We start from the raw sequence: 27,372 nt of genomic DNA on the forward strand, positions 1-27,372 counted from the left end.
GAGGCCTTACTTTTTAGCCTAGCACCCAACTCCCTGAATTTCTCTCGTATGACCCCCCTGCTCTTCCTACCGACATCATTTTCACCAATGTGTATAATCACATCCGTTTGACTACCTTCCTTTTTAAATATGCTTCCTACCCTCTCGGAGACATCCAGTACCCCGGCTCCAGGGAGGCAGACTACCATCCTGGATTCTCGTTCACTCCCACAGAACCGCCTGTCCGTGCCTCTAACCATTGCGTCCCCCACAACTATCGCTCTCCTAAATCGCTTCTTTCCCTTCCGGACCCTTGAGCCTGTCTCCGTGGAGGCGATCTGGTCCTCGTGGCTTACCCCTGGAGGGTCATCCCCCTCCACAGAATCCAAAACAATATACCTATTTTGGAGGGGGACAACCACAGGGGATCCCTCCACAGACTGCTCACTCCCTTCCCTTCTCCCATCTGTTGCCATCCCTTTCTTTTATGGGAGACTGCCACTGGGGTACTTTCTGGCACATCACCCTTCTGACTATTACCCCTCCTAACTGTGACCCACGTGTCTTCCTTCCGAGACCCTGGTGTCACTACCTGACTATAACTTTTATCTATTAATCTCTCATTTGCCCTAACTAAACTGAGTTCATCGAGCCTCAGCTCCAGCTCCCTTACACGATCCTTCAGGAGTTGCAGTTCCACGCATCTGGCACAGATATGGACTTCCGGGAGGCAAGTTGTCTCCAGGAACTCCCACATCCCACACCGAATGCAGTATACTGGCCTCCCACTCATACCAGCCATGTCCTTTTTAGTTTTTGGGAGATAAAACAAAAAAGGGGGTGTAACAGAAGAAAAACAAACAACCTTCCTCGCCTTCGCCGAAGCCCTGTGAGCCAAAGCCCTCACAGAGACAGTAATTCTGTTGAATACGTGCTTTATTGCCCAGGCCTGGTCCAGGGGCGTCAGAGAATAATTTGGGGCAGCCAAACTATTCTAAATTCCATTGCTTCCAATATTACAATTATACAACTTTCAAAAATCATTTCCCCACCCACTTTGCTCACCCAGCCAGACATCAACCAATCATTATTCATCTAGATTATTTACCTCGGCCAATAACATGTCACTCTCTGGCAGCATGAGAATACATAGGTCCATAAATTCAAAAGTGCTTTTCCTTATCGGAAAATGGTATGCTCTTATTCATTCAATTGTCTGGGAAGCTTGTACTGTCTGGAGCCAACACTGATAAGAGTTTTTTTTTTCTTAACTCAGTAGCTGTATTGTTTTCAAAGAATGTGCTTCTTCTTACCTTGCTATATACCATCATGCCTTAGAGTGTCATTAGCCAAGGTGTATGATTTTAATACAGAATATATGTTATCAAAAATACATGTTTAAATTCACTAACAATGGTTATATGTATTTCTATGCAAACAGTACCTTTGTAACTCCAGGTACTTTGTGATTCTTCTTGAATATATTCACTCTAAATTAACCTATTCTGATATATTAGTCTTTTAGTCCCAGGTTGTCCTGAACCCCCTCGAACAATGGACAAGGATGTAAATATCTCCCAGAGAAAGTGATCAACTTATTCATCCCATCGACACATTCCAGACTTTCACTGGAATGAACCAGGATTCCACATTGATATATTCCATTCAACCTCACCCACAGTGAGCTATTCCAATTTCTTTGTTCTCCAGGACAATATATTCACAATATCTTTAAAACAGAAATTAAACATTCCCATTTGATTTCAGGTATTAACATATTCTGTTAGTTTGTTCTTTATTGTCAATGTCAGGCTGGGGTTGTTCCCCTTGGAGCAAGGAGGTTGAGGGGAGATTTGATAGAGGTGGACAAGATTCTGACAGGTTTAGATAAGGTGGACAAAGAAAAGCTGTTCCCATTCGCTGATGGAACAAGGACGAGGGGGACACAGATTTAAGGTTTTGGATCAGAGATGCAGTGGGGGGATGTGAGGAAGAATATTTTGATGCAGTGAATGATAATGACCTGGAACTCGCTGCCTACGAGGGTGGAGGAAGTGGAGACAATAAACAATTACAAAGGAAATTGGATGGGCATTGGGGGGTTTCAAACAGAAATAGTGACTATCTCTTAACTTCCTCACACCCGGTCACTCTGTGATCCGTGTGAAATTTGAAACCAGGGATTCGCAACAAGACTCAAAGAGCATCAGCCCACTGGAGGCAAAGCCATGAGACCGACCAGTCCAGCAGAAAGAAACCCTCCGACCCTCCCCATTGACCAACTGTGAGAATGAACAAAATGCAGTTCTGGATGGAATTGAGAGCAGAAACAATGACAGCAGAATCCAACCCCTGGAATCACTCGTGAACTTGTTGGTGTCTCAACAGATGGGATGAAAGACTGAATATCTTCTCACACAGAGCAGCTGAACGGTCTCTCCCCAGTGTGAACTCGCTGGTGTATCCGCAGGTTGGATAACCGAGTGAATCCCTTCCCACACTGAGAGCAGGTGAACGGTTTCTCCCCAATGTGAACTCGCTGGTGTGTCAGCAGGCTGGATGAATCACAGAAACCCTTCCCACACTGAGAGCAGGTGAATGGCCTCTCCCCAGTGTGAACTCGCTGGTGCATCTGCAGGCGGGATGACCCAGTGAATCCCTTCCCACATTGAGAGCAGGTGAATGGCCTCTCCCCAGTGTGAACTCGCTGGTGTGTCAGCAGGCTGGATGAATCACAGAAACCCTTCCCACACACAGAGCAGGTGAATGGCCTCTCCCCAGTGTGAACTCGCTTGTGTCTCTGCAGGTGGGATGACTGAGTGATTCCCTCCCCACATCGAGAGCAGGTAAAGGGCCTCTCCCCGGTGTGAACTCGTTGGTGTTTCCGCAGGTCGGAAGACCGAATGAATCCCTTCCCACACTGAGAGCAGGTGAACGGCCTCTCCCCAGTGTGAATGCGCTCATGGACCAGCAGGTCAGAAGATCGAGTGAATCCCTCCCCACACTGAGAACACGTGAATGGCCTCTCCCCAGTGTGAACTTGCTGGTGTCTCTGCAGGCTGGATGACTGAGTGAATCTCTTCCCACACTGAGAGCAGATGAACGGCCGCTGCCCAGTGTGGATGAGCCGATGAGCTTCCAGCTGAGATGGGTATCTGTATCTCTTGCCACAGTCTGCACATTTCCATGGTTTCTCCATGGTGCAGGTGTCCTTGCCACTCTCTTGGGTGGCCAATCAGTTGAAGCCTCGTCCACACACAACACAGGTACAGTCTCTCCCCGCTGTGAATGGTGTGATATTTATTCAGACTGTGTAACTGGTTAAAGCTCTTTAGTCAGTGCATTGGAACACACTCACTCGAGTGTGACAGTGTGTTGATAGGGAGTGGGATAGCTTGATCTTGGTTTCAGATAAAGCTCGGCACAACATCGTGGGCCGAAGGGCCTGTTCTGTGCTGTACTGTTCTATGTTCTAAATGCTAACAATGTTATTTTGAACTAACTGTGAAGTTTCAATGGCGGTTATTGCCCAGCATTCGCTGCGGGTGTGAAAGTGCCCTATTCACTCCACAGGAGCCCAGTACGCAGGCGCAGCGCTGTATCTGGGGCATGCGCAGTGTCACTTTGCTCGGAGCCCGCGAGTCCGGGAGACGTTTGTTTCAAGGAGTGAGAATCGGTGCGGCGGAGGGAGGAATGGAGCCGGGTGTCGGGGTGGGGAGGGAGCAGAGGCTTCATAAACATCTGCTGTAGGCCGCAAGGTCTGAATAAGAGCCTTCCGGTCCCGGGTTTGCAGCTCCGTGGATTTTATCCGGGATCAGGCCTGGTGCCGTGGCCGCCATCTTTGTTTAGCGGGGAGCAGAGCGCATGCGCGGCCGGTGGGCGGAGCTTCAGGATTTGGGTGACCAGGTGAGACAATGTTTGAGTCATTGACTGACAGGCCGGGTCACCTTCTCAATTTGGAGCGGCGGCTCGCCGTCTTTTATACACTTTGATCATACAGACATTAGCGGTTACTTCGTCATTAGCTTTGGGTGGTTACCTGTACTTAGCCAATTGGGCTCCCCTAGCAACAATTGACCTCCAATCACATTCCTTCAAAAACAACCGTGAACAAAAACCCACAACTTATTGTTTCAGTTCCCCTTTATCTTAAGCTCAGCCGACCATCTGGACCTCGCGGTCTGGTTTTTTTTGTCTGTTCCGTATTTTTTATACAATAACAGGATGTAGCTCAAAGGTTAGTTCGTTATTTAGTCAGCAACAGAATGATCTTTGTTAACCACAGGATAAGTGCTGGGCACAGCCAGTCCCGTATGCATTAACTTTCAAAGGTCGCAGTCTTAGTTTCACTCCAACACTCATCTCATTTATCTAAAATCCAATGAGCATAGATGCACCCTGCCTAACCTTTCCTCAAAAAACAGACCCCTTCATGCCCAAAATCAGCGAGTGAACCTTGTCTGAATTGCTTCCAATGTAAGTATATTTCATCTTAAGTAATCTTATGCTAGAAAACAGGAGGGGAGAATGTTATGGATTTATATTCAGGTCTGACAAGTGACTGTTGGGGGTGACACAGTGGTTAGCACTTCTGTCTCATAGCGCCAGAGACCCGGTTCAATTCCAGCCTCGGGTGATTGTCTGTATGGAGTTTGCACATTCTCCCTCTGTGTGGGTTTCCTCTGGTTGCTCTGGTTTCCTCCCACACTCCAAAGAGTGGGTTGATCGACCATGCTAAAGTGTCCCTTTGTGTCCCAAGATGAGGGGGAAGGAAAGGATTAGTGATGTACGTACATCAGGTTACAGGGATAGGGCCTGAGTAAAGGTGCTCTGTTAGAAACTTGGTGCAGACTCGATGGGCTAAAAGGCCTCCTTCTGCACTGCAGAGATTCTGTGATTTTGGAATCTCCTTTTACAGATGGTTAGAAGAAGAGGATTTTTACAGCAATCTCAAACCCCCCAAAAAATGTGTATTTCTTAATTTCAAGCCACAATTGACACATGACTCTTGTAATCTCCTTTTGCAGGGAGTTAGAGTGGGCCAAGCCTGAGGCAGCTGTCGTATGTATATTTACAGAGAGAGAATAGACTAACATTTTGAGTCTGGATGACCCTTTGTCAGAACAAGGGTCATCCAGACTTTAAATGTTGGCTCTACTCTCTCTCCACAGATGCTGTCAGACCTGCTGACATTTTCCAGCATTTTCTGTTTTTGTTTTTTCCAGCATCCGCAATATTTTGCCTTTATATGTATTTATATATCCAAATGTGCTATGTTAACAAAATGGACAGTTACTAACCGAAATATAAAGCATCATGTGATTTAGCTGACTTGACCATATTCCTATAGTTATTCAGTCATTAAAGACACAGTCATGGAGCATTAAACTTGCCTCGCAGGGCCCCTTGTGTCAACACACAGGCAGCTGCTTTGTGAGACTGCGAGCAGCACAGACAAGTCAGAGATAAGAATGTCTTGAGAAGAGAGATTCATTATGAAGGCTCAGGGACGGTTGATAAGATGTAGGAATTCTATGATTCTAATGAACATTCTTTCCTCTCTCGTTCCCCAAAAGCTGTAAATCTCCATCCCACACACTCTCCCTCCATTCTCACTCTGCTGTATCTAATATTCACCCTCCCAATTCTCCTGAAGGTGCTGATTGAGGCTGATTGACAGATCCATGCTCACTGCTTCCTGTCGTGGACACACAAATCATAAGAAACAGGAGCTGCAGTTGGCCATTCAGCCCATCGAACTGCCTCAACCATTCATTGAGAATTGGCTGATCTACCGCAGCATCATTTCCCACGCTATCCCCCAGATAGAGAGAGAATAGAGCCAATGTTTCGAGTCTGGAGAGAGGAAAGAATGTTCCATAGAAACTAGAATTGTGTGTTCTGAATTTCTATCCTGCACTGACACTGATGACCTCTGTAAACTTGTTTTACAGGATACTGAAAGAGGAATCACAGGCTGAAATCTCAAACGTTGTGTCTAGATCTGACAGAGTCATATTCCTTAGGACCTGAATATCATCGGCCTTTGAATCGAGGAGAAATGGTTGTCCGGTCTGATGACTTGAAAAGATTTCAAACATTAATGTGACTGGAAAAGAGCCAACACGCTGCCACACTGGAGTGAGAGTGTTCCAGTACACTGAGCTTGAACCAGTTACACAGCCTGAATAAATATCACACCATTCACAGCGGGGGGAGACTGTTCTGTGTGTGGACGAGTCTTCAACTCAAGAGAGAGGAAAAGACACCTGCACCATGGAGAAACCATGGAAATGTGGGGACTGTGGGAAGGGATGCAGAGCCCCATCTCAGCTGGAAGTTCATCGGCGCAGCCACACTGGGGAGAGACCATTCACCTGCTCTCAGTGTGAGAAGGGATTCACTGATTTATCCACCCTGCGGACACACCAGCGAGTTCACACTGGGGAGAGACCATTCACCTGCTCTCAGTGTGAGAAGGGGTTCAGTCAATTAGCTAACCTGCAGAAGCACCAGCGAGTTCACACTGGGGAGAGACCATTCACCTGCTCTCAGTGTGGGAAGGGATTCACTCAGTTATGCAGCCTGCAGACGCACCAGCGACTTCACACTGGGGAGAGGCCATTCACCTGCTCTCAGTGTGAGAAGGGGTTCAGTCAATTAGCTCACCTGCAGAAACACCAGCGAGTTCACACTGGGGAGAGACCATTCACCTGCTCTCAGTGTGGGAAGGGATTCACTCAGTTATCCAGCCTGCAGACGCACCAGCGACTTCACACTGGGGAGAGGCCATTCACCTGCTCTCAGTGTGGGAAGGGGTTCAGAGCTTCATCCCACCTGCTGAGACACCAAAACGCTCACGAGTGATTCCAGAGGTTGGATTCTGCTGTTATTGTTTCTGCTCTCAATTACATCCAGGACTGCATTTTGTTCATTCTCACAGTTGGTCAATGGGGAGGGTCGGAGGGTTTCTTTCTGCTGGACTGGCCGGTCTCATGACTTTGCCTCCAGTGGGCTGATGCTCTTTGAGTCTTGTTGTGAATATCTGGTATCAGATTTCGCAAGGATCACAGAGTGACCGGGTGTTAGGAAGTTCAGAGATATTTAGTCAGCATTTCTGTTTGAAACCTCCCAATGCCCATCCAATTTCCTTTGTAATTGTTTATTGTCTCCACTTCCTCCACCCTCGGCAGCGAGTTCCAGGTCATTACCATTCGCTGCATCAAAATATTCTTCCTCACATCCCCCCCTGCATCTCTGATCCAAAACCATAAATCTGTGACCCCCTCGTCCTTGTCCCGTCAGCTAATGGGAACAGCTTTTCTTTGTCCACCTTATCTAAACCTGTCAGAATCTTGTCCACCTCTATCAAATCTACCCTCAACCTCCTTTGCTCCAAGAGGAACAACCCCAGCCTGACATCGACAATAAAGATCAAACGAACAGAATATGTTAATACCTGAAATCAAATGGGAATGTTTAATTTCTATTTTAAAGAAATAATGAATATATTGTCCCGTACAATAAAGGGATTTGAATAACTCAGCTTGGGTGCAGTTGAATGAAATGTATCAATCTGATATCCACCCACAGTCTAGAGGAAATGTGGAATGTGTAGCTGGAAATCCCTCCCTAACAGCACTGTGGGTGCACTTACACCTTCGGCATTGTAGCAGTTCAAGAAGGCAGTGTTGGGGTTGACCACGGCCGAGGCAGCTACATACAGCCACATATTCTGTTATAATTGAAGGACAGCAGATTGAATGTGAGGCATTATGGGACTGGACTATCTTGACCACGTTCCTGTGACTGCTCAGTTTCTGCAATCATGAACCATTAAAGCTGCTTAGCAGGGCCCCAACAGAGGACCTGGTGAGAATATTTACTCAGAATGAAACATAGAAACATAGAAACCCTACAGTGCAGAAGGAGGCCATTCGGCCCATCGAGTCTGCACCGACCACAATCCCACCCAGGCCCTACCCCCACACATTTTACCCGCTAATCCCTCTAACCTACGCATCCCAGGATCTAAGGGGCAATTTTTAACCTGGCCAATCAACCTAACCCGCACATCTTTGGACTGTGGGAGGAAACCGGAGCACCCGGAGGAAACCCACGCAGACACGAGGAGAATGTGCAAACTGCACACAGACAGTGACCCAAGCCGGGAATCGAACCCGGGACCCTGGAGCTGTGAAGCAGCAGTGCTAACCACTGTGCTACCGTGCCGCCCCCTGTGAGTTAGAATTAAACTTATTCCAGGACCGGCTGGTGTTCAGTGGCTGAGATTCCTGAATCTGTAAAAAGGGGGTCTGACCAATCAACAAACAGTGGTAGGTAGTTAGTTAAGAAGCGTTCTCATGCATTGTTTAAATTATTTTATCATGAATTTGTGATCAGAACTGCGAGGGACTTGTAACCCAATAGTTGTTGAATTGACGGTAAACTCCAAGTAGCACTGGACTGAAAAGGGGGTCTGACCATTGCTCATTGCTTCTTGGAAGTACAGCAGAGAGGGAGAGATTCGCGAGAGGAGTGCTGCGGGTAAGCGCTTTTATTTTTTAACTTACTTTTTCGCGGGGTTTTTAAAAAAATATCTAAACCCGGAAGTGGTCGCGCAGGGAGGTCTGGGAGAGAGAGATTTTTTTTTTCCCCAATAAATTGGAACAGAGAGGAATCCCGATACTCTACACTTGTAGAGTATCCCACCCTCCCTCCTCCTCTAACCTAAAAAAAAAGACCCAGTGAGAGCAGGGCTTTGGAGAAAACAGGAGGAGGAAAGGTAAGTTTAAAATTTTCATTCACTTTTTTTTTCCCTGTGTGTTTAAAAGGGCAATTATGAGTGTGAGGCCAGTATGTTGTTCCCAATGTAGGATGTGGGAGGTCCTGGAGGCTCCTAGCCTCCCGGACGACCATATCTGTGCTGGGTGTGTTGAGCTGCGGTTCCTAAGGGACCATGTTAGGGAACTTGAATTGCAGCTCGAGGACCTTCGCCGGGTTAGGGATAGTGAGGAGGTCATTGACAGGAGCTATCGGCAGGTGGTCACACCGGGACCACGGGAGGAGGGTAACTGGGTAACAGTGAGGAAGGAGAAAGCTCGGTTGATGGTGAGCACCCCGGTGGATGTGCCCCTTAATAATAAGTACTCCTGTCTGAGTACTACTGGGGAGGACAGCCCACCTGGGGGAAGCAGCAGTGGCAGTGTCTCTGGAGCTGAGCCTGGCCCAGTAGTGCAAAAGGGTAAGGAAAGGAGGGTAGTGCTAATTGGGGACTCTACGGTGAGGGGGTCAGATAGGCGTTTTTGCGGACACAGACGGGACTCTCGGATGGTGGTTTGCCTCCCTGGTGCAGGGGTCCGGGATGTCTCTGGTCGAGTCCCAGAAATCCTGAAGGGGGAGGGAGAGGAGCCGAAGGTCGTGATGCATATAGGTACTGCTGACATAGGTAGGAAGAGGGAAGGGGTCATGAAAAGAGAATATAGGGAGTTAGGTAGACAGCTGAGAAAGAGGAATGCAAAGGTAGTAATCTCGGGATTGCTGCCTGTGCCGCGGGAGAGTGAGAACAGGAATCGGTGGAGAATGAATGCGTGGCTGAGGGACTGGAGCAAGGGACAAGGATTTGGGTACTTGGATCATTGGGACCTCTTTAGGGGCAGGTGTGACCTGTTTAAAAAAGACGGGTGGCACTTGAATCCCAGGGGGACCAATATCCTGGCGGGAAGGTTGGCTAAGGCTACTGGAGAGACTTTAAACGAGAAAGGTTGGGGGAGGGAATCGAAATGAGGGGACTGAGAGCGAGGAGGTTAGCTCGCAAATAGATAAGGAATGTAGACAGGGTAAGAGGGAGGTTAGACGAGTGATGGAGAAGGGAAATGCTCAGGCTGAAGGTCTGAGATGTGTCTATTTTAATGCCAGGAGTGTAGTGAATAAAGTGGATGAGCTTGGAGCGTGGATTGCTGCTTCGAATTGTGATGTGGTGGCCATTACGGAGACTTGGATGTCTCAGGGACAGGACTGGGTGCTTCAGGTGCCGGGTTTTAGATGTTTCAGGAAGGACAGGGAGGGAGGCAAGAGAGGGGGGGGAGTGGCACTGTTGATCAGGGATAGTGTCGCGGCTGTAGAGAAGGTGGACGCCGTGGAGGGATTGACTACGGAGTCTCTGTGGGTGGAGGTTAGGAACAGGAAGGGGTCGGTAACTTTGCTGGGTGTTTTCTATAGGCCGCCCAATAGTAACAGAGATGTTGAGGAGCAGATGGGGAAACAGATCCTGGAGAGATGTAGGAATAACAGAGTTGTCGTGATGGGAGATTTTAATTTCCCAAACATAGATTGGAATATCCCTAGGGCTAGGGGTTTGGATGGAGAGGAGTTTGTTAGGTGTGTCCAGGAGAGTTTCCTGACACAGTATGTGGATAAGCCTACTAGAGGAGAGGCTGTACTTGATCTGGTGCTGGCTAATGAACCTGGACAGGTGGAGGATCTCTCGGTGGGTGAGCATCTTGGGGATAGCGATCATAATTCTATCTCCTTCACGATAGCATTGGAAAGAGATAGGATCAGGCAGGCTAGGAAAGTGTTTCTCTGGAGTAAAGGGAAATACAGTGTCATCAGGGAGGAAATTAGACGGGTAAATTGGAAGGAGGCATTCTTGGGGAAAAGTACCGAAGGAAAGTGGAGGATTTTCAAGGAATGTTTGTCTGGAGCTCTGCATGACAACGTTCCGATGAGACAGGGGGGTGTTGGTAGGGTACGGGAACCGTGGTGCACGAAGGTTGTGATGAACCTGGTGAATAAGAAAAGAGAGGCGTACAGAAGGTTCAGAGAGCTAGGAGGTGTTAAGGATTTAGAGGAGTATACGGGATGTAGGAAGGAACTTAAGAAGGAAATTAGGAGAGCGAGAAGGGGTCATGAGAAGACCTTGGCGGGTAAGATTAAGGAGAATCCCAAGGCTTTCTACAAATATGTCAAGAGTAAAAGGATGAGATGTGAAGGCATAGGACCCTTAAAAGGTGAAGGGGGAAAAGTTTGTGCGGAACCGTTAGAAATGGCGGAGGTGCTTAATGAATACTTTACCTCGGTATTCACGGTGGAAAGGGATCTGGGTGGTTGTACTGCTGGTTTGCGGTGGACAGAAAGAATCGAGCATGTGGACATAAAGAAAGAGGATGTGTTGGAACTATTGAATGGCATCAAGGTTGGTAAGTCGCCGGGACCGGATGGGATGTACCCCAGGTTACTGTGGGAGGCGAGGGAGGAGATTGCGGAGCCTTTGGCGATGATCTTTGCATCGTCGATGGAGACGGGAGAGGTTCCGGAGGATTGGAGGATTGCAGATGTGGTCCCTATATTCAAGAAAGGGAACAGGGACAGCCCGGGAAATTACCGACCGGTGAGTCTAACCTCAGTGGTTGGTAAGTTGATGGAGAGGATCCTGAGAGACAGGATTTATGATCATCTAGAGAAGTTTAGTATGATCAAAAGTAGTCAGCACGGCTTTGTCAAGGGCAGGTCATGCCTTACGAGCCTGGTTGAGTTCTTTGAAAATGTGACCAAACACATTGACGAAGGAAGAGCGGTGGATGTGGTCTATATGGACTTCAGCAAGGCGTTCGATAAGGTCCCCCATGCAAGACTTCTTGAGAAAGTGAGAGGGCATGGGATCCAAGGGGCTGTTGCCTTGTGGATCCAGAACTGGCTTGCCTGCAGAAGGCAGAGAGTGGCTGTGGAGGGGTCTTTCTCTGCATGGAGGTCAGTGACCAGTGGAGTGCCCCAGGGATCTGTTCTGGGACCCTTGCTGTTTGTCATTTTCATAAATGACCTGGATGAGGAAGTGGAGGGATGGGTTGGTAAGTTTGCTGACGACACCAAGGTAGGTGGTGTTGTGGATAGTTTGGAGGGATGTCAGAAGTTGCAGCGAGACATAGATAGAATGCAAGACTGGGCGGAGAAGTGGCAGATGGACTTCAACCTGGATAAGTGTGTAGTGATCCATTTTGGCAGATCCAATGGGATGAAGCAGCAGTATAATATGAAGGGTACCATTCTTAGCAGTGTAGAGGATCAGAAGGACCTTGGGGTCCGGGTCCATAGGACTCTTAAATCGGCCTCGCAGGTGGAGGATGCGGTCAAGAAGGCGTACGGCGTACTAGCCTTCATTAATCGAGGGATTGAGTTTAGGAGTCGGGAGATAATGCTGCAGCTTTATAGGACCCTGGTTAGACCCCACTTGGAGTACTGCGCACAGTTCTGGTCACCTCATTACAGGAAAGATGTTGAAGCCATTGAAAGGGTGCAGAGGAGATTTACAAGGATGTTGCCTGGATTGGGGAGCATGCCTTATGAGGATAGGTTGAGGGAGCTTGGTCTCTTCTCCCTGGAGAGACGAAGGATGAGAGGTGACCTGATAGAGGTTTACAAGATGTTGAGAGGTCTGGATAGGGTAGACTCTCAGAGGCTATTTCCAAGGGCTGAAATGGTTGCTACGAGAGGACACAGGTTTAAGGTGCAGGGGTGTAGGTACAGAGGAGATGTCAGGGGTAAGTTTTTCACTCAGAGGGTGGTGGGTGAGTGGAATCGGCTGACGTTGGTGGTGGTGGAGGCAAACTCGTTGGGGTCTTTTAAGAGACTTCTGGATGAGTACATGGGATTTAATGGGATTGAGGGCTATAGATAGGCCTAGAGGTAGGGATATGATCGGCGCAACTTGTGGGCCGAAGGGCCTGTTTGTGCTGTGGCTTTCGATGTTCTATGTTCTATGTTCTATGACCAAGAAGTGAAGTGATCTCAGGCATTGTTTAAATTACATCATCATTGGCCAACTTCCCCTTTGTGACATCACAGTGGAGCCATCCTTGAATTAGCCAATAGGAATCACTCTGCTCCGCGGTGACCTCTCCAGTTTCCAGTGAGCAGGCCCGGGCGCGCGGACCCGGGAGCCCCGCCCCCACCCATTGTTCCCCCTCCGCCTACACCACATCGAGCCAAGGTTTCCAGGCAACCGGCTGACAGCTCCGGCCAGAGCGAGAAGCCGCTCAGTGATCTCCCCCTCCCCCCGGCCAAGGACGGCGGCTGTCCAAGGGAGAGGCGCATGTCCAGGGGAGAGTCCATCCCCTGCCCTTCTGAGGTGTTCACTCATAGGAAGAGTTGGAGGACCGAAAGGACTCTGGTTCTCCAGCTCATCAGAGCGCCGGCTTTGTGTGAATGAAGATTGCGCTTCAGACAGACTGAAACTTCCTCCTGTCTCCAACATCTGAGAGTAAAACACTTTCTTTTCTCCCCCTTTCCATTTCTTTTCTCATTCTGGGGGAAATTGGGGACTTGCAGCAACTGAAGGAAGGAAGTGAATCCAGGGAGGCTGCAGACTCTAGAAAGGTTGGCCCAGGTCTCCCTCTCTCTTAAAGACATTGACATCCTTTGCTCCCTCAGCTTGACACATTTATTTGTCTGGCTAAAAGGATGGTCTCTTTCCTAATGTTCACAATTGAAGGGCTGGTTTCCCCAGGGGATGGCTGACATTTAAGGGGACAGTAAATTAATATAGGACAGACATATGTCCAGTGTTGTTATATCAGCCAGGTTTATTCCTGGTCCTGCAATAAATGCATTTATCATTCCAATCTTGTCATATTGTACTGTAGCTACATTATATATTTCCAGTTATAGAGTCATTACAGCACAGAAGGAGTCCATTGGACAACTCGAGTCCATGCTGACTCTCACAGTAACTTCATAGATTGTTTGCACTTTTTTCATGATTTTCAAGTGACTTAATTGCAGTAAGCCTCCTTGTGACACTAATTAATAAACAATCAAAACTAAACTATAAACCGCCTTGGCGAACACTTACCCGAAGATCAGAGGCTGAATGCCCTTGATCTTCGGGTAAGTGTTCTCCAAGGCGGCCTTCAAGACTCACGACAGCGCAGAATCGCTGAGCAGAAACTGATAGCCAAGTTCCGCACACACGAGGACGGTCTCAACCAGGATCTTGGGTTCATGTCACACTATCTGTAACCCCCACAACTTGCTGGGCTTGCAAAATCTCACTAACTGTCCTGGCTTGAGACAATTCAGTAAGAAGTTTAACAACACCAGGTTAAAGTCCAACAGGTTTATTTGGTCGCAAAAGCCACACAAGCTTTCGGAGCTCCAAGCCCCTTCTTCAGGTGAGTGGGAATTCTGTTCACAAACAGGGCAGATAAAGACACAGACTCAATTTACATGAATAATGGTTGGAATGCGAATACTTACAGCTAATCAAGTCTTTAAGATAGAAACAACGTGAGACAATTGAGACAACATTGAGACAATTCACACCTCTTTCACCTGTGCTTAACCCTCTCTCCACTCACATTGTACCTGGAAAGACTTGATTACCTGTTAAGACTCGCATTCCAACCATTATCTTATAATGGAGTTTGTGTCTATATGTGCCCTGTTTGCGAACCAAATCCTGCACACAGCTGATGAAGGAGCAGTGCTCCGAAAGCTCCTGCTACTAATAAAGCTGTTGGACTTTAACCTGGTGTTGTGAAACTTCTTACTGTGTCTACCCCAGTCCAACGCCGACATCTCCACACCCAGGACAGGAAGCAGTGAGCATAGATCTGTCAATCAGCCTGAATCAGCACCTTTTGAAGAATTGGTAGGGTGAATATTAGATACAGCAGAGTGAGAATGGAGGGAGAGTGTGTGGGATGGAGATTTACAGCTTTTGGGGAATGAGAGAGGAAAGAATGTTCCATAGAAACTAGAATTGTCTGTTCTGAATTTCTATCCTGTACTGACACTGATGAATCTTATAAACTCCTTTTGCACGATAGATTTGCAGAAGGTGAGGATTTACAGGCAGAAATCTCAAATCAAACAACACATCAAGACCTGACAGATTTATTCATTTGATCAGGACCTGAATATCATTGGCCTTTGAATCTAAAAGGAGAAATCTTTTTCTGTTCTGTCTGCTTCAGAATTTTTTTTAACATAAATGTAACTGAAAAATCACTGAGACACAGATACACCCGAGTGAGTGTGTTCCAGTGTACTGTGTGGGAAGAGATTCAACCAGTTACACAGCCTGAAAATACACCGCAGCGTTCACAGCGGGGAGAGACTGTACCCGTGTTCTGTGTGAGATTTAACTGATTGTTGAACCTGGAGAGTCACAAGAACACCCGCACCAGGGGGAAACCATGGAAATGTGGGGACTGTGGGAGGCGATTCAGGGTCCCATCACAGCTGGAATCTCATCGATGCAGTCACACTGGGGAGCGACCATTCACCTGCTCTGTGTGCGGGAAGGGATTCACTCAGTTATCCAGCCTGCAGAAACACAATCTCACTCACACCAATGAGGGAATGTTTAAATGCTCTGACTGTAGCATTGGCTTCAAAACCTCTGGAGAACCAGTGTCCCACCAGGTGTCACACTGAGGAGAGACCGTTCAGATGCTCTCACTGCAGAAAGAGGTTTAAAAGCTCATCCAATCTGCAGAGACACCAGCGAGTTCACACTGGGGAGTGACCATTCACCTGTTCTGACTGTGGGAAGGGATTCACTCAGTTATCCCACCTGCTGAGTCATAATCTCACTCACACCAATGAGAGACCCTTTAAATGCTCTGACTGTGGGAGCAGATTCAAAAGCTCTGGAGAACTGGTGTCCCACCAGCGAGTTCACACCGGGGAGAGACCATTCACCTGCTCTTTGTGTGGGAAGGGATTCACTCAGTCATCCAGCCTGCTCAGACACAAAGTCACTCACACCAATCTGAGGCCTTTCAAATGCTCTGACTGTGGAAGTGGCTTCAAAAGCTCTGGAGAGCTGATGTCCCAACAGCGCATTCACACTGAGGAGAGACCGTTCAGCTGCTCTCACTGTTCAAAGAGGTTTAGAATATCTTCAGCACTGCTGAAACACCAGCGAGTTCACACTGGGGAGCTGTTCTCAGTGTGGGAATGGATTCACTGAGTCATCCAACCCACGGGTACTTCAGTGAGTTCACACTGGGCAGAGGCTGGTCACCTGCTCTGACTGTGATTCACTCAGTCAGCAAACTTGGTGAAACACCAGTGAGTTCACAAGTGATTACAGTTCTGGGATTATTCTTGTGAATCTTTCTTGCCCCTTCTCCAGTGCCTCTGTTTCCTTTTTCTAAATGGAGATCACAAATAGAATGTAGAACAGTACAGCACAGGAACAGACCCTTCAGCCCACCATGTTGTGTCGAACATGATGCCAAATTAAACTATTCCTTTCTGCCTGCCCTTGGTCCATATTCCTCTATTCCTCACAAATTCATGTGCTTATCTAAAAGCCCCTATTGTATCTGCCTCCACCACCACCCCTGGCAGTACAGGGAATCCCTGTAACTCTTTCCTCCCCAGCTGTTGCTAAACCTCAGACTCTGCCTGTCATTCTGCTAATTAACCCAGAACCCCTTCCACACCATTTGTTAGTGGGTTTCTCCGACAAGGTGGCAATTATACTCCGGAAACCAATGTCACAGTATAAAGGTAAAACTTTATTAAAAACCAGTGATCAATGGGAGAAATTATATTGATGATCTCAGATACAGAATACCCAGACCGTTCTAATGTAATCATAAGACCATAAGATATAGGAGCAGAATTAGGCCATTTGGCCCATCGAATCTGCTCTGCCATTCAATCATGGCTGATCTGATTCTTGTCCCCATTCTCCGGTCTTCTCCCCGTAACCCTTGATCCAGCTATTAATCAAGAACCTGCGTATCTCTCTCTTAAAGACACTCAATGACCGGGTCTCCACAGCTCTCCTTCCAAAGATTCACCACTCTGGCTGAAGAAATTCCTCCTCATCTGTTTTAAAGGATCATCCCTTCACTCTGAGGTTGTGCCCTCGAGTTCTACACTCTCCCACTAGTGGAAACATCCTCTCCACATCCACTCTCTCCAGGCCTCTCAGTATTCTGTAAGTTTCAATTAGATCCCCCCCCCCCCCTCATCCTTCCAAACTCCAATGAGTACAGACCCAGAGTCCTCAACCGTTCCTCATACGAGAAGCTCTTCATTCCAGGGATCATTCTTGTGAACCTCCTCTGGACCCCTTCCAAGGCCAGCACATCCTTCCTTAGATAAGGGGCCCACAACTGCTCACAATACTCCAAATGGGGTCTGACCAGAGCCTTAGACAGCCTCAGAAGTACATCCCTGCTCTTGTATTCTCGCCCTCTCGACATGAATGCTAACATTGCATTTGCCTTCCAAACTGTCAACTGAACCTGCATGTTAACCTTCAGAGAGTCCTGAACCAGAACTTACAAGTCCCTTTGTGCTTCTGATTTCCGAGGCATTTCCCCAGACCACAATCCCATCAGGCCCTATCCCCATAACACCACTTATTTACCCTGCTCGTTCCGCTGACATGAAGGGACAATTTACTATGGCCAATCAACCTAACCTGCCAATCTTGGACTGAGGGAAGAAACTGGAGCACGCAGAGGAAACCCACACAGACATGGGGAAAATGTGCAAACTCTACACAGACAGTCACCCAAGGCCAGAATTGAACCCGAGTCCTTGGCGCAGTGAGGCAGCAGTGCTAACCACTGTGCCACCATGCCACCCTTTATTCTTCAGTGCAGTTCCACCGTGTACTGTCGGATGTCAGTTCCTTCACAATTTACAAACCACCTCTGCAATCTCACATCGGTGTTCCAACTCCTTCTTTAACCCTCTGTTGGAGTCTCACGTTCATAAGGCATCTTCACACATGTCCCTCCCTGTTAAACGTTGCCTCTCATTTTATTTTTAACCAGACAGTGTTCTTTTGTCATGTTTGTTGGCATCTCTTTTCCCTCTCCAACAAATCATTGTTTTACATTTGTGGAAGGTTTATCAGGTCTTTTGGGATTGTGCTGTGTTTTTTACCAATCAGTTTCATCATCCTGGATTCCACTTTCTTACAAAAGAAGCACCATTAAATAATTATGTCAGAATCTTCAGAAGAAAGTCAAAAGTCAGAGTCAAAGGGGTTCTTCATCTCAATGTCTTTGCTTATTTCCCCCTGTACAGTCCCAATGTCTCAGATGGTGGCCAGATTATCAAATTCAGTTCTCTCAAATAGTTCATAGACAAAGAAACAAATATCTCCAAGAGAAAACTGTCACCTCATTCATTTCATCTAGACTTCCCTTTCACTCAAATCTTCATAAACACCCAAATGTATGGATTGCTTTAAACTACACTTTCAGGAGTTCTGGAGAATCTTTGGAGTCAAATAAATCATGAAGTATTCTCATAATATCTTTTAACAGAAACCGAACATTTCTGTTTGATTCCAGGCATTATCAATTTTGTTCTTTCCCTTAAACACCAGGTAATTTCCGTATTAAATGCTTGAAATAGCAACTCATGTCAGATATTTATCAATTCCAATATCAAAAGCAGGCTTGTTGGCTTTCTGAAAGGTAAAGTCTTTTATTCTCTGCTTTAATTCTCAAAACTGCTGCCTTCACTCGGATTGTTTGTGAGTGAAACCGTCATCACCTGTTTAAAAAAACCCCACAAACAATCCATCTGGCTCTGGCCAGGATCCCAGTGAGTTAATATGTCCAATCACAGGTTACATTAAAAAACAAAGGCTGTGTGGAGATTTATAAAAATCAACTGTCTGCTGAAAGGGTTAACTTCTCTGTGGAACCGAGAGAGGCGGGGAGCGGGCAGAGGAAACTTGGCAATTGTGTCAACTTACATAATTTAAAAAACTTCTCTCATGTTATTTTCTTCAATTTTGTTCAAATTTCATCTCTTTTATCCATCCTTTTTTGAACACCAATTTCAATTTTCAATATTTGCTACTTAATCAAAGTTGAAAGAAATACTTTGTGAAATGTGTTGTTAACCGAATCTCAACAATTTTAACTCCGATGTTTTGGAAAGTTGGAACTGGTTTGCTGCCAAACTGCAGCCTTATCTTTGTGTTTTGGGAGCAAATTGGCCTTCACAATTCTAACCTTGAACAACTTAATTTCAAACCCAAGTACATTCCTTTCACATTTTAGTGCACTCTGAATTTATTTCAAACAGAAACACACGGCAGTTCAAATTAAATTAATTTTTATTCCCTTTCCAAACTAATTCTTCGAATCTGTGATGCTTTCAAACAACACCCTGCTTCAACAATTATGACTCAAATGTACAGTATTCCTTCAACTGAGCAAACAAACTTGGAGTAAGCGTTGTGGATCATGATGGTGCAGAAGTCATGGCTAACCTCACACACCTGCATTCCCTTATCACACAGGAGAGGCAGAGGAGAGGGAGGAGCGCTTTCAGTGATTCTTTTTTTTGGAGAAAACAACAACATCTGATGGCTGGTGACTGATTTGTGTCTCAGGTTGTTTTATTTTAGCTGAACACAGGGAGTGGTCTACTTCAGGGGAGGTGTCACTTTGTGGCTGAATTAACTTCCTCAAAGTCCCCATGGCATTTTCTAACTCTTCACTTGATCTGATATTTTCTGACTGTAAATCAATATCTTGTTCCAGAGTTTGGCTGAACAGCAGTAGATTTTTCTGAGCTCCACTCACCCTATCATCTGCCCCCTGTTCCCAATGTAACTGATTGTCCAGGTCAGACGTGCTCTCCTGCCAGCAATCAGCTCCATTCTGCAGCTTATCCACCAGTTCCCTCAACTCTTTATATTTTGTACTCAGCTGTGAGGCACAGGTTTCCAATGTAACTGTAAATTAATTTATTCTGGACTTTTTCCAACTCGCTATTTCCTTCCTGAATCTCTTTAGAAAACCTATCAAGGACCCGCTCGTAATCTCCGTCACATTCTTCTCCACCTCCCAGGGTATATTTTGCTCCTGATGCCCTTGACTCCGTTGTCAAACTGTCAGTCACATTGTAGCAGATGCCAAAGCCATTGCTGTATTTGTTTTGTTGAGGCAGCAGTGCTAACCACTGTGCCACTGGATGGAATGCTGGCCCAGTGGAGAAAAACATAGAAACTAGAAGCAGGAGTAGGCCATTCGGCCCTTTGAGCCTGCTCCACCATTCATCTTCATCATGGCTGATCATCGAATTCAATTTCCTGATTACCCCCTTCCATATCCCTTGATCCCTTCAGCCCCAAGAGCTATATTTCATATCTTCTTGATATCAGACAATGTTTTGGCATCAAATATAGGGTGACATGGTGGCACAGTGGTTAGCCAGGGACCCATTTAATTCCAGCCTTGGGTGAATGTCTGTGTGGAGTTTGCATGTTCTCCCTGTGTCTGTGTGGGCTTCCTCCGGGTGCTCCAGTTTCCACCCACAGACCAAAGATGCCCAGGTTCAGTGGATTTGCAATATTGAATTCCCTCTTAGTATCCCAAGCTGTGTGGGTTAGATAGGTTAGTCATGGTAAATGTGTGAGATTACAGGGATAGGGCAGGGGAGAGGGCCTGGGTAAGGTGCTCTGTTAGAGAGATGGTGCAGACTCGATGGTCCGAATGGTCCCTTCTGCACTGGAGGGATTCTATGATTCAATGAACACAGGAATGGTCAGAATTATTTCACATGTCCCAAATTTTAAATAACCATTACAATTAAAACTCTCTCATACTCACATGTGTGAGGTTGAATCTGGATTAAAATTCCCACAAGTTTAGCAAAGTATCCTGGAATCATGTCTCCGGCCAGTAAATGTGGCTCTCGGTTCACAACTTTTGTGAAAAAAAGCTTCATTAATTACACGTTCTTTATTTAAATCTGTTTGATTTAAATCACAGACAGAAAACCTGAAAGCTTGAAGCATTCAACCCACAAATATCATCCACACACAAACAGAGAAACTTAGCATGTGTTTTACAACAATAACTGAAATTAATTCCTTAAGCGTTCTTGTGGTTCTGTTTCTAAACTTCCAGAAATGCCTTTAATTAAAGACTCAAGATAAGATTAATTCCCCAGAAAGATAAACCTTAACAAATGTAGCCCAAAACAATGATAAAACACATCTACAAACATCCACATAAAACAAATGAAACACACAGGTTCTCACAGCTCGTAAATTTCAAACAATGAATCCTCAGCATTCTCTCTCGCAGCTATAGCTTCTTAAAGCGACAGAGCACTACAAACGTTTCACAATATACATTAATGATTTGGAAGATGGAACTGAAGGCACTGTTGCTAAGTTTGCAAATGATTCAAAGATATGTAGAGGGACAGGGAATATTGAGGGAGCAGGGGGGCTGCAGAAGGGTTTCGATGGGCTAGGAGAGTGGGCAAAGAAGTGGCAGATGGAATACAATGTGGAAAAGTGTGAGATTATGCACTTGGGTAGGAGGAATGGAGGCATAGACTATTTCCTAAATGGGGAAATGTTTCAGAAATCAGAAGAACAAAGGGACTTGGGAGTCATTGTTCGAGATTCTCTTAAGGCTAACGTGCAGGTTTAGTTGGCAGTTAGGAAGGCAAATGCAATGTTCGCATTCATGTCAAGAGGGCTAGAATACAAGAGCAGCGATGTACTTCTGAGACTGTATAAGGCTCTGGTCAGACCCCATTTGGAGTATTGTGAGCAGTTTGAGCCCCACACCTAAGGAACGATATGCAGGTCTTGGAAAGGGTCTGGAGGAGGTTCACAAGAATGATCTCTGGAACGAAGAGCTGGTCGTATGAAGAATGGTTGAGGACTCTGGGTCTGTACTCATTGGAGTTTAGAAGGATGAGGGGGAATCTTATTGAAACTTAGTCGGAAAAACTAGAACCAGAGGGCACAACCTCAGGCTAAAGGGATGATCCTTTCAAACAGAGATGAGGAGGAATTTCTTCGGCCAGAGAGTGGTGAATCTGTGGAACTCTTTGCTGCAGAAGGCTGTGAAGGTCAGTTCATTGAGTGTCTGTAAGACAGAGATAGATAGGTTCTTGATTAATAAGGGGATCAGGGGTTATGGGGAAAAGGCAGGAGAATGGGGATGAGAAAAATATCAGCCATGATTGAATAGTGCAGAAGACTCAATGGGCCGAGTGGCCTAATTCTGCTCCTTTGTCTTATGGTCTAAGCTCACAACTCCTTGATTAAAATAAGATACAAGAGTCTTCATTCCCCTTCATTATAACTTAAACTTTTTTTAGCCAACTTCCAAGGCCTGATTTTACAGCCAACATCTAGTCTTTGTTATATTCTCAACCTATTTTAATTTGATCAGTTTTTTGTTAGGGATGGGTAATTTCTGTTCTTTATAAACTGGTTCACTCATTTTGTTAATTCTACATGGGCTCGGAGAATCAGAACCCAGACTCTATCATCCATATCCTTTTTCTCCTTTTGTCACCACTTTCTCTCTGTTTTGCGGGAGGATCGTGGGGATTCCAATCAGACCGAATCATTTATTATAAAAGTAAAACAAAAACAGAAAATGCTGGAAAATCCCAGCAGATCTGACAGCATCTGTAGGGAGAGAATAGAGCCAACGTTTCAAGTCTGGATGACCCTTCATGAGAGCTCCTATGAAGTGTCACCTCGACTCAAAATGTTGGCTCTATTCTCAAATCATTTTATTGATAAGCTTCTTGTTATTAGTTTCCAAAAGACAGGTAAGAAATCTGTCCAGTCCCCACTCGAGCTCTGATTTTTCACTGGCCATGCTTGGGTTGGATTATAACCATTAGAATCTACTCTCAGAGATCCGCTTTTCAGTCCAGTGCTACTTGGAGTATACCGTCACTTCACCGACTATCAGGTCACAAGTCCCTCACAGTTCTTATCACAAATTTATGATAACATAATTTAAACATGCCTGAAAACGCTTCACTTCTTAGTCAGCTTCCTACCCCCGTTTGTTGATTAGTCAGACCCCATTTTCACAGATTCCAGGATCTCAGCTGCTGAACACCAGCCGGTCCTGCAATAATCTGATAGAATCTCTACAGTGCAGAAGGAGGCCATTCAGCCCATCAAGTCTGCACCAATCACAATCCCACCGACCCTATACCCATAACCCCATGCATTTACCATAGCTAGTCCCCCTGACACGATGGGGCAATTTAGCATGGCCAATCCACCTAACCCGCACTTCTTTGTACTGTGGGAGGAAACCAGAGCACCCGGAGGAAACCTACACAGACACGGGAAGAATGTGCAAACTCCACACAGACAGTGACCCAAGCAGGAAATCAAACCCAGGTCGCTGGCGCTGTGAGGCAGCAGTGCTAACCACTGTGCCACAGTGCCGCCCCAGTTTAATTCTAACTCACTCTGAGTAAATATTCTCACCAGGTCCCCTGTTGGGGCCCTGCTGCGCAGCTTTAATGGTCCGTGATTGCAGAAACTGAGCAGTCCCAGGAATGTTTTCAAGATAGTCCAGTCCCATAATGCCTCACATTCAATCTGCAGTCCTTCAATTATAACAGAATATGTGGCTGTATGTAGCTGCCTCGGCCGTGGTCAACCCCCAACACTGCCTTCTTGAACTGCTACAATGCCTGAGGTGTAAGTACACCCACAGTGCTGTTAGGGAGGGATTTCCAGCTACACATTCCAGACTTTCACTAACTGTTGGTGGATATCAGATTGATATATTCCATTCAACCACACCCAAGGTGAGTTATTCCAATTCCTTTATTGTCCAGGACAATATATTTACAATATCTTTAAAACAGAAATTAAACATTCCCATTTCATTTCAGACAGTAACATATTCTGTTAGTTTCTTCTTTATTGTCAATGTCAGGCTGGGGTTGTTCCTCTTGGAGAAAAGGAGGTTGAGGGGAGATTTGATAGAGGTGGACAAGATTCTGACAGGTTTAGATAAGGTGGACAAAGAAAAGCTGTTCCCATTAGCTGAAGGGACAAGGACGAGGGGGTCACAGATTTATGGTTTTGGATCAGAGATGCAGGAAGGGATGTGAGGAAGAATATTTTGATGCAGCGAATGGTAATGACCTGGAACTCGCTGCCTACGAGGGTGGAGGAAGTGGAGACAATAAACAATTTCAAAGGAAATTGGATGGGCATTTGAGGGGGTTTCAAACAGGAATAGTGGCTCTGAACTTCCTCACACCCTGTCACTCTGTGATCCCTGTGAAAGGTGAAACCAGGTATTCGCAACAAGACTCAAAGACCATCAGCCCACTGGAGGCAAAGTCATGAGACCGGCCAGTCCAGCAGGAAGAAACCCTCCGACCCTCCCCATTGACCAACTGTGAGAATGAACAAAATGCAGTCCTGGATGTAATTGAGAGCAGAAACAATAACAGCAGAATCCAACCCCTGGAATCACTCGTGAACTTTTGGTGTCTCAGCAGGTGGGATGAAAGACTGAATCTCTTCTCACACAGAGCAGGTGAACGGCCTCTCCCCAGTGTGAATTCGCTGGTGTGTCAGCAGGCTGGATGAATCACAGAATCCCTTCCCACACTGAGAGCAGGTGAATGGCCTCTCCCCAGTGTGAAATCGCTGGTGTATCTGCAGGTGGGATGAATCACAGAATCCCTTCCCACACTGAGAGCAGGTGAACGGCCTCTCCCCAGTGTGAACTCGTTGGTGTTTCCGCAGGTTGGAAGACTGAGTGAATCTCTTCCCACACTGAGAGCAGGTGAACGGCCTCTCCCCAGTGTGAATGCGCTCATGGACCGGCAGGTCGGAAGATCGAGTGAATCCCTCCCCACACTGAGAACACGTGAATGGCCTCTCCCCAGTGTGAACTCGCTGGTGTTTCTGCAGGCTGGATGACTCAGTGAATCCCTTCCCACACTGAGAGCAGATGAACGGCCTCTGCCCAGTGTGGCTGCGCCGATGAGCTTCCAGCTGAGATGGGTATCTGTATCTCTTGCCACAGTCCGCACATTTCCATGGTTTCTCCATGATGCAGGTGTCCCTCTGAGGGAAGAGATGTCTGGAAATATATAACGTAGCTACAGTTCCATATTACAAGATATTCAAATCCCAAGGAATATGACTCTGTCTAGATGTGACAGTTGAGATTTTTGCCTGTGATTCCTCATTCAATATCCTGTGAAATGAGTTTGCAAAAGTCATCACAGTCAGTATAGGATAGAAATTCAGAGCAGACAATTCTAGTTTCTCTGGAACATTCTTTCCTATTTCATTCCCAAAAAGTTGTAAATCTCCATCCATATCTATGGATTCTATTTACAAATGAAAGTGGATGGGCACTTGAAGGAAATAAACTTTCAGGAGAATGGGGATATCGAGTGGGAATGGGACTGGAATATTATACAGAGAGTCAGCATGGACTCGAGTTACCGAATGGATTCCTTCTGTGCTGTAATAACTTTATGACTGGAAATGTATAACATCGCTACAGCATTATATTGTAATGCAAGAAATAATAATAAATGTATTTTATTCCAGGAACATAAATAATGTATCTAATCTGGGTACCATATAATAACACTAGACATATCTCTGTCCTATATTAATGTACTGTCCCCTTAAATGTCAGCCATCTCCTGGGGAAAGCTGCCCTTTAATGTGAACATGAGGAAAAAGACCATCCTTTTAGACAGACAAATAAATGTGTCAAGCTGAGGGAGCAAAGGATGTTCACCAGGCTGATTCAGGGAATCGCGGGACTGATGTATGAGGAGAGACTGACGAGGTTAGGATTGTTTTCATTGGAGTTCAGATGAATGAGGGGGGAACCTCAAAGAGACTTATAAAATTCTAACAGGTCGAGACAGGATAGATGCAGGGAGGATGTTCCCGATGGAGTCCAGAACCGGGGGTCACAGTCTGAGGATTCAGGGCAGACCATTTAGGACGGAGGTGAGTAGACATTTCTTCACCCAAAGAGTGGTCACCCTGTGGAAGTTATTACCACAGGAAGTAGTCGATGCCAAAACATTGAATGTATTCAAGAGGCGGCTGGATAAAGCACTTGGGGTGAATGGGATCACAGGTTATGGGGAAAAAGCAGGATTAGGTGACTGAGTTGGATGATCAGCCATGATCGTAATGAATGGCGGAGCAGGCTCAAAGGGCCAAATGGCCTCCTCCTGCTCCTATCTTCTATGTTTCTATATCAATGTCTTTAAGAGAGAGAGAGAGGGAAACCTGGGCCAACCTTTCCAGAGTCTGCAGCCTCCCTGGATTCACTTCCTTTCCCTTCAGTTGCTGCAAGTCCCCAATTTCCCCCCAAAATGAGAAAAGAAATGGAAAGGGGGAGAAAAGAAAGTGTTTTACTCACAGATGTTGGCCTCTTTTAGGTCAAAACAAATAAACAAACTCAGATTAAGTCAGGACAAAGTAAAAGGGGCAGCTCCCCAAAAAGGAGGGGGAACAGCCCAAACAGAAATCAAAGTACAAAGGAAACTTAAAAACATCAAATTAAAATGTGATTATTAGGGTCAATAATGCACCCCAACCCCTGCGGTGCCCAGCGGGCGCGGAAAGCGTCAACCTCGCCCGTGGACACCGCATGCTCCCTCTCCAGGGACACCTGGCCGCGAACGTAGCCGCGGTAGAGGGGAAGACAGTCAGGATGGACGGCCCCCTCGATCGCCCGCTGCTTGGACCGGTAAATGGCGTGTTTCGCCAGGCCCAGGAGCAGGTTCACAAGGAGGTCGCCATCCCGACCCCAACAAAAAGAAAGTGCAACCTAAGACACAAAACATAGACATGGTCCACGGACTTCACAAGGCCACAGAAAGGGCAGTCTTCATAGCCCGTGAACCAGTGAATCCTACGGTTGTGCGGAACTGCTGCATGCATCACCCTTCACCCCAGGTCCCCGATGTAATTGGGGCAATCCCTCCGTAGAGGGACCTCTACGGAAACAAGGCCCGCCAAGGTGTATCCGAGGAGGCAGTAGTGGAGGGTGTGCAGCAGCAGCCCGCACAGGAAATGCCTCCGCGCGGTAGAAAAAGGCACGGAGGACATTTCGACGAGGCGGCTCAGGCTGTGGGGCACCTGACCCGAGGAGGAGGGTTGAAGTTTTGGGCCAATGTGGAATTCTGTCCGAACAGGGGAACGCTCGGGCGGGATCCCACCGCACGCCTGCGCAGCCTCGAGTTTGCGTGCACTTTCGGGGCCGAGCACGACCGTCCTAAGGTCTAGGATGGCTTTGGCCGCGTGCCGGACGGTCATCCCCACGCGCTCAGCCAGCACGTGGGGGCTCATCCAGCCCGCCCCTCCGCCATCGAGCACGTCCCCGACTCTGGTCACCCCGGCGTCCACAGCCCCCCTCTCCGCCAGCCACCTGAAGTCATATGGCTGGAGGAGCAGATTCCTGAGCAGCGGCTCTCGCACAAGAGCCGCTACTCCTGACGGGGGAGAGCTGCGTCGCGAGGCGACCGTGTTCCAGACAGTGAGGAGGTCCTTGTAAAAGACGGGGAGCTCCTGCAAGGAGGTCGAAACGCGCCCCAGATTGATATGCAGGAGCTGTACGT

The 27,372-nt window shown here is 46.8% G+C and overlaps 2 protein-coding genes across 2 annotated transcripts in view; one reads left to right on the forward strand and one right to left on the reverse strand.

Moving 5' to 3' along the window:
* Positions 1-2,264: 2,264 nt before the first annotated feature.
* LOC144485140 (uncharacterized) overlaps positions 2,265-27,372 on the reverse strand; it is a gene marked incomplete at its 5' end in the record, with an annotated part of 49,463 nt that continues 24,355 nt past the window's right edge. The window contains 3 exon segments of the mRNA XM_078203382.1: positions 2,265-3,166; positions 19,554-19,679; positions 24,305-24,824. Of these exon segments, the coding sequence (XP_078059508.1) occupies positions 2,393-3,166; positions 19,554-19,679; positions 24,305-24,824 (1,420 nt within the window).
* Positions 3,771-7,523, forward strand: LOC144485149 (uncharacterized). Its single transcript, XM_078203394.1, has 2 exons — positions 3,771-3,885; positions 5,934-7,523. The coding sequence occupies exon 2, from the start codon at positions 6,256-6,258 to the stop codon at positions 6,844-6,846; it is 591 nt and encodes a 196-aa protein (XP_078059520.1). The 5' UTR covers positions 3,771-3,885; positions 5,934-6,255; the 3' UTR covers positions 6,847-7,523.

The sequence above is a fragment of the Mustelus asterias genome, unplaced genomic scaffold (assembly GCF_964213995.1).
Source record: "Mustelus asterias unplaced genomic scaffold, sMusAst1.hap1.1 HAP1_SCAFFOLD_155, whole genome shotgun sequence".
NCBI lineage: Eukaryota > Metazoa > Chordata > Chondrichthyes > Carcharhiniformes > Triakidae > Mustelus > Mustelus asterias.

What these genes read in the sequence shown, in the direction of transcription:
- LOC144485149 (XM_078203394.1), top strand. Translation starts at nt 6,256, where the DNA reads ATGGAGAAACCATGGAAATGTGGGGACTGTGGGAAGGGATGCAGAGCC.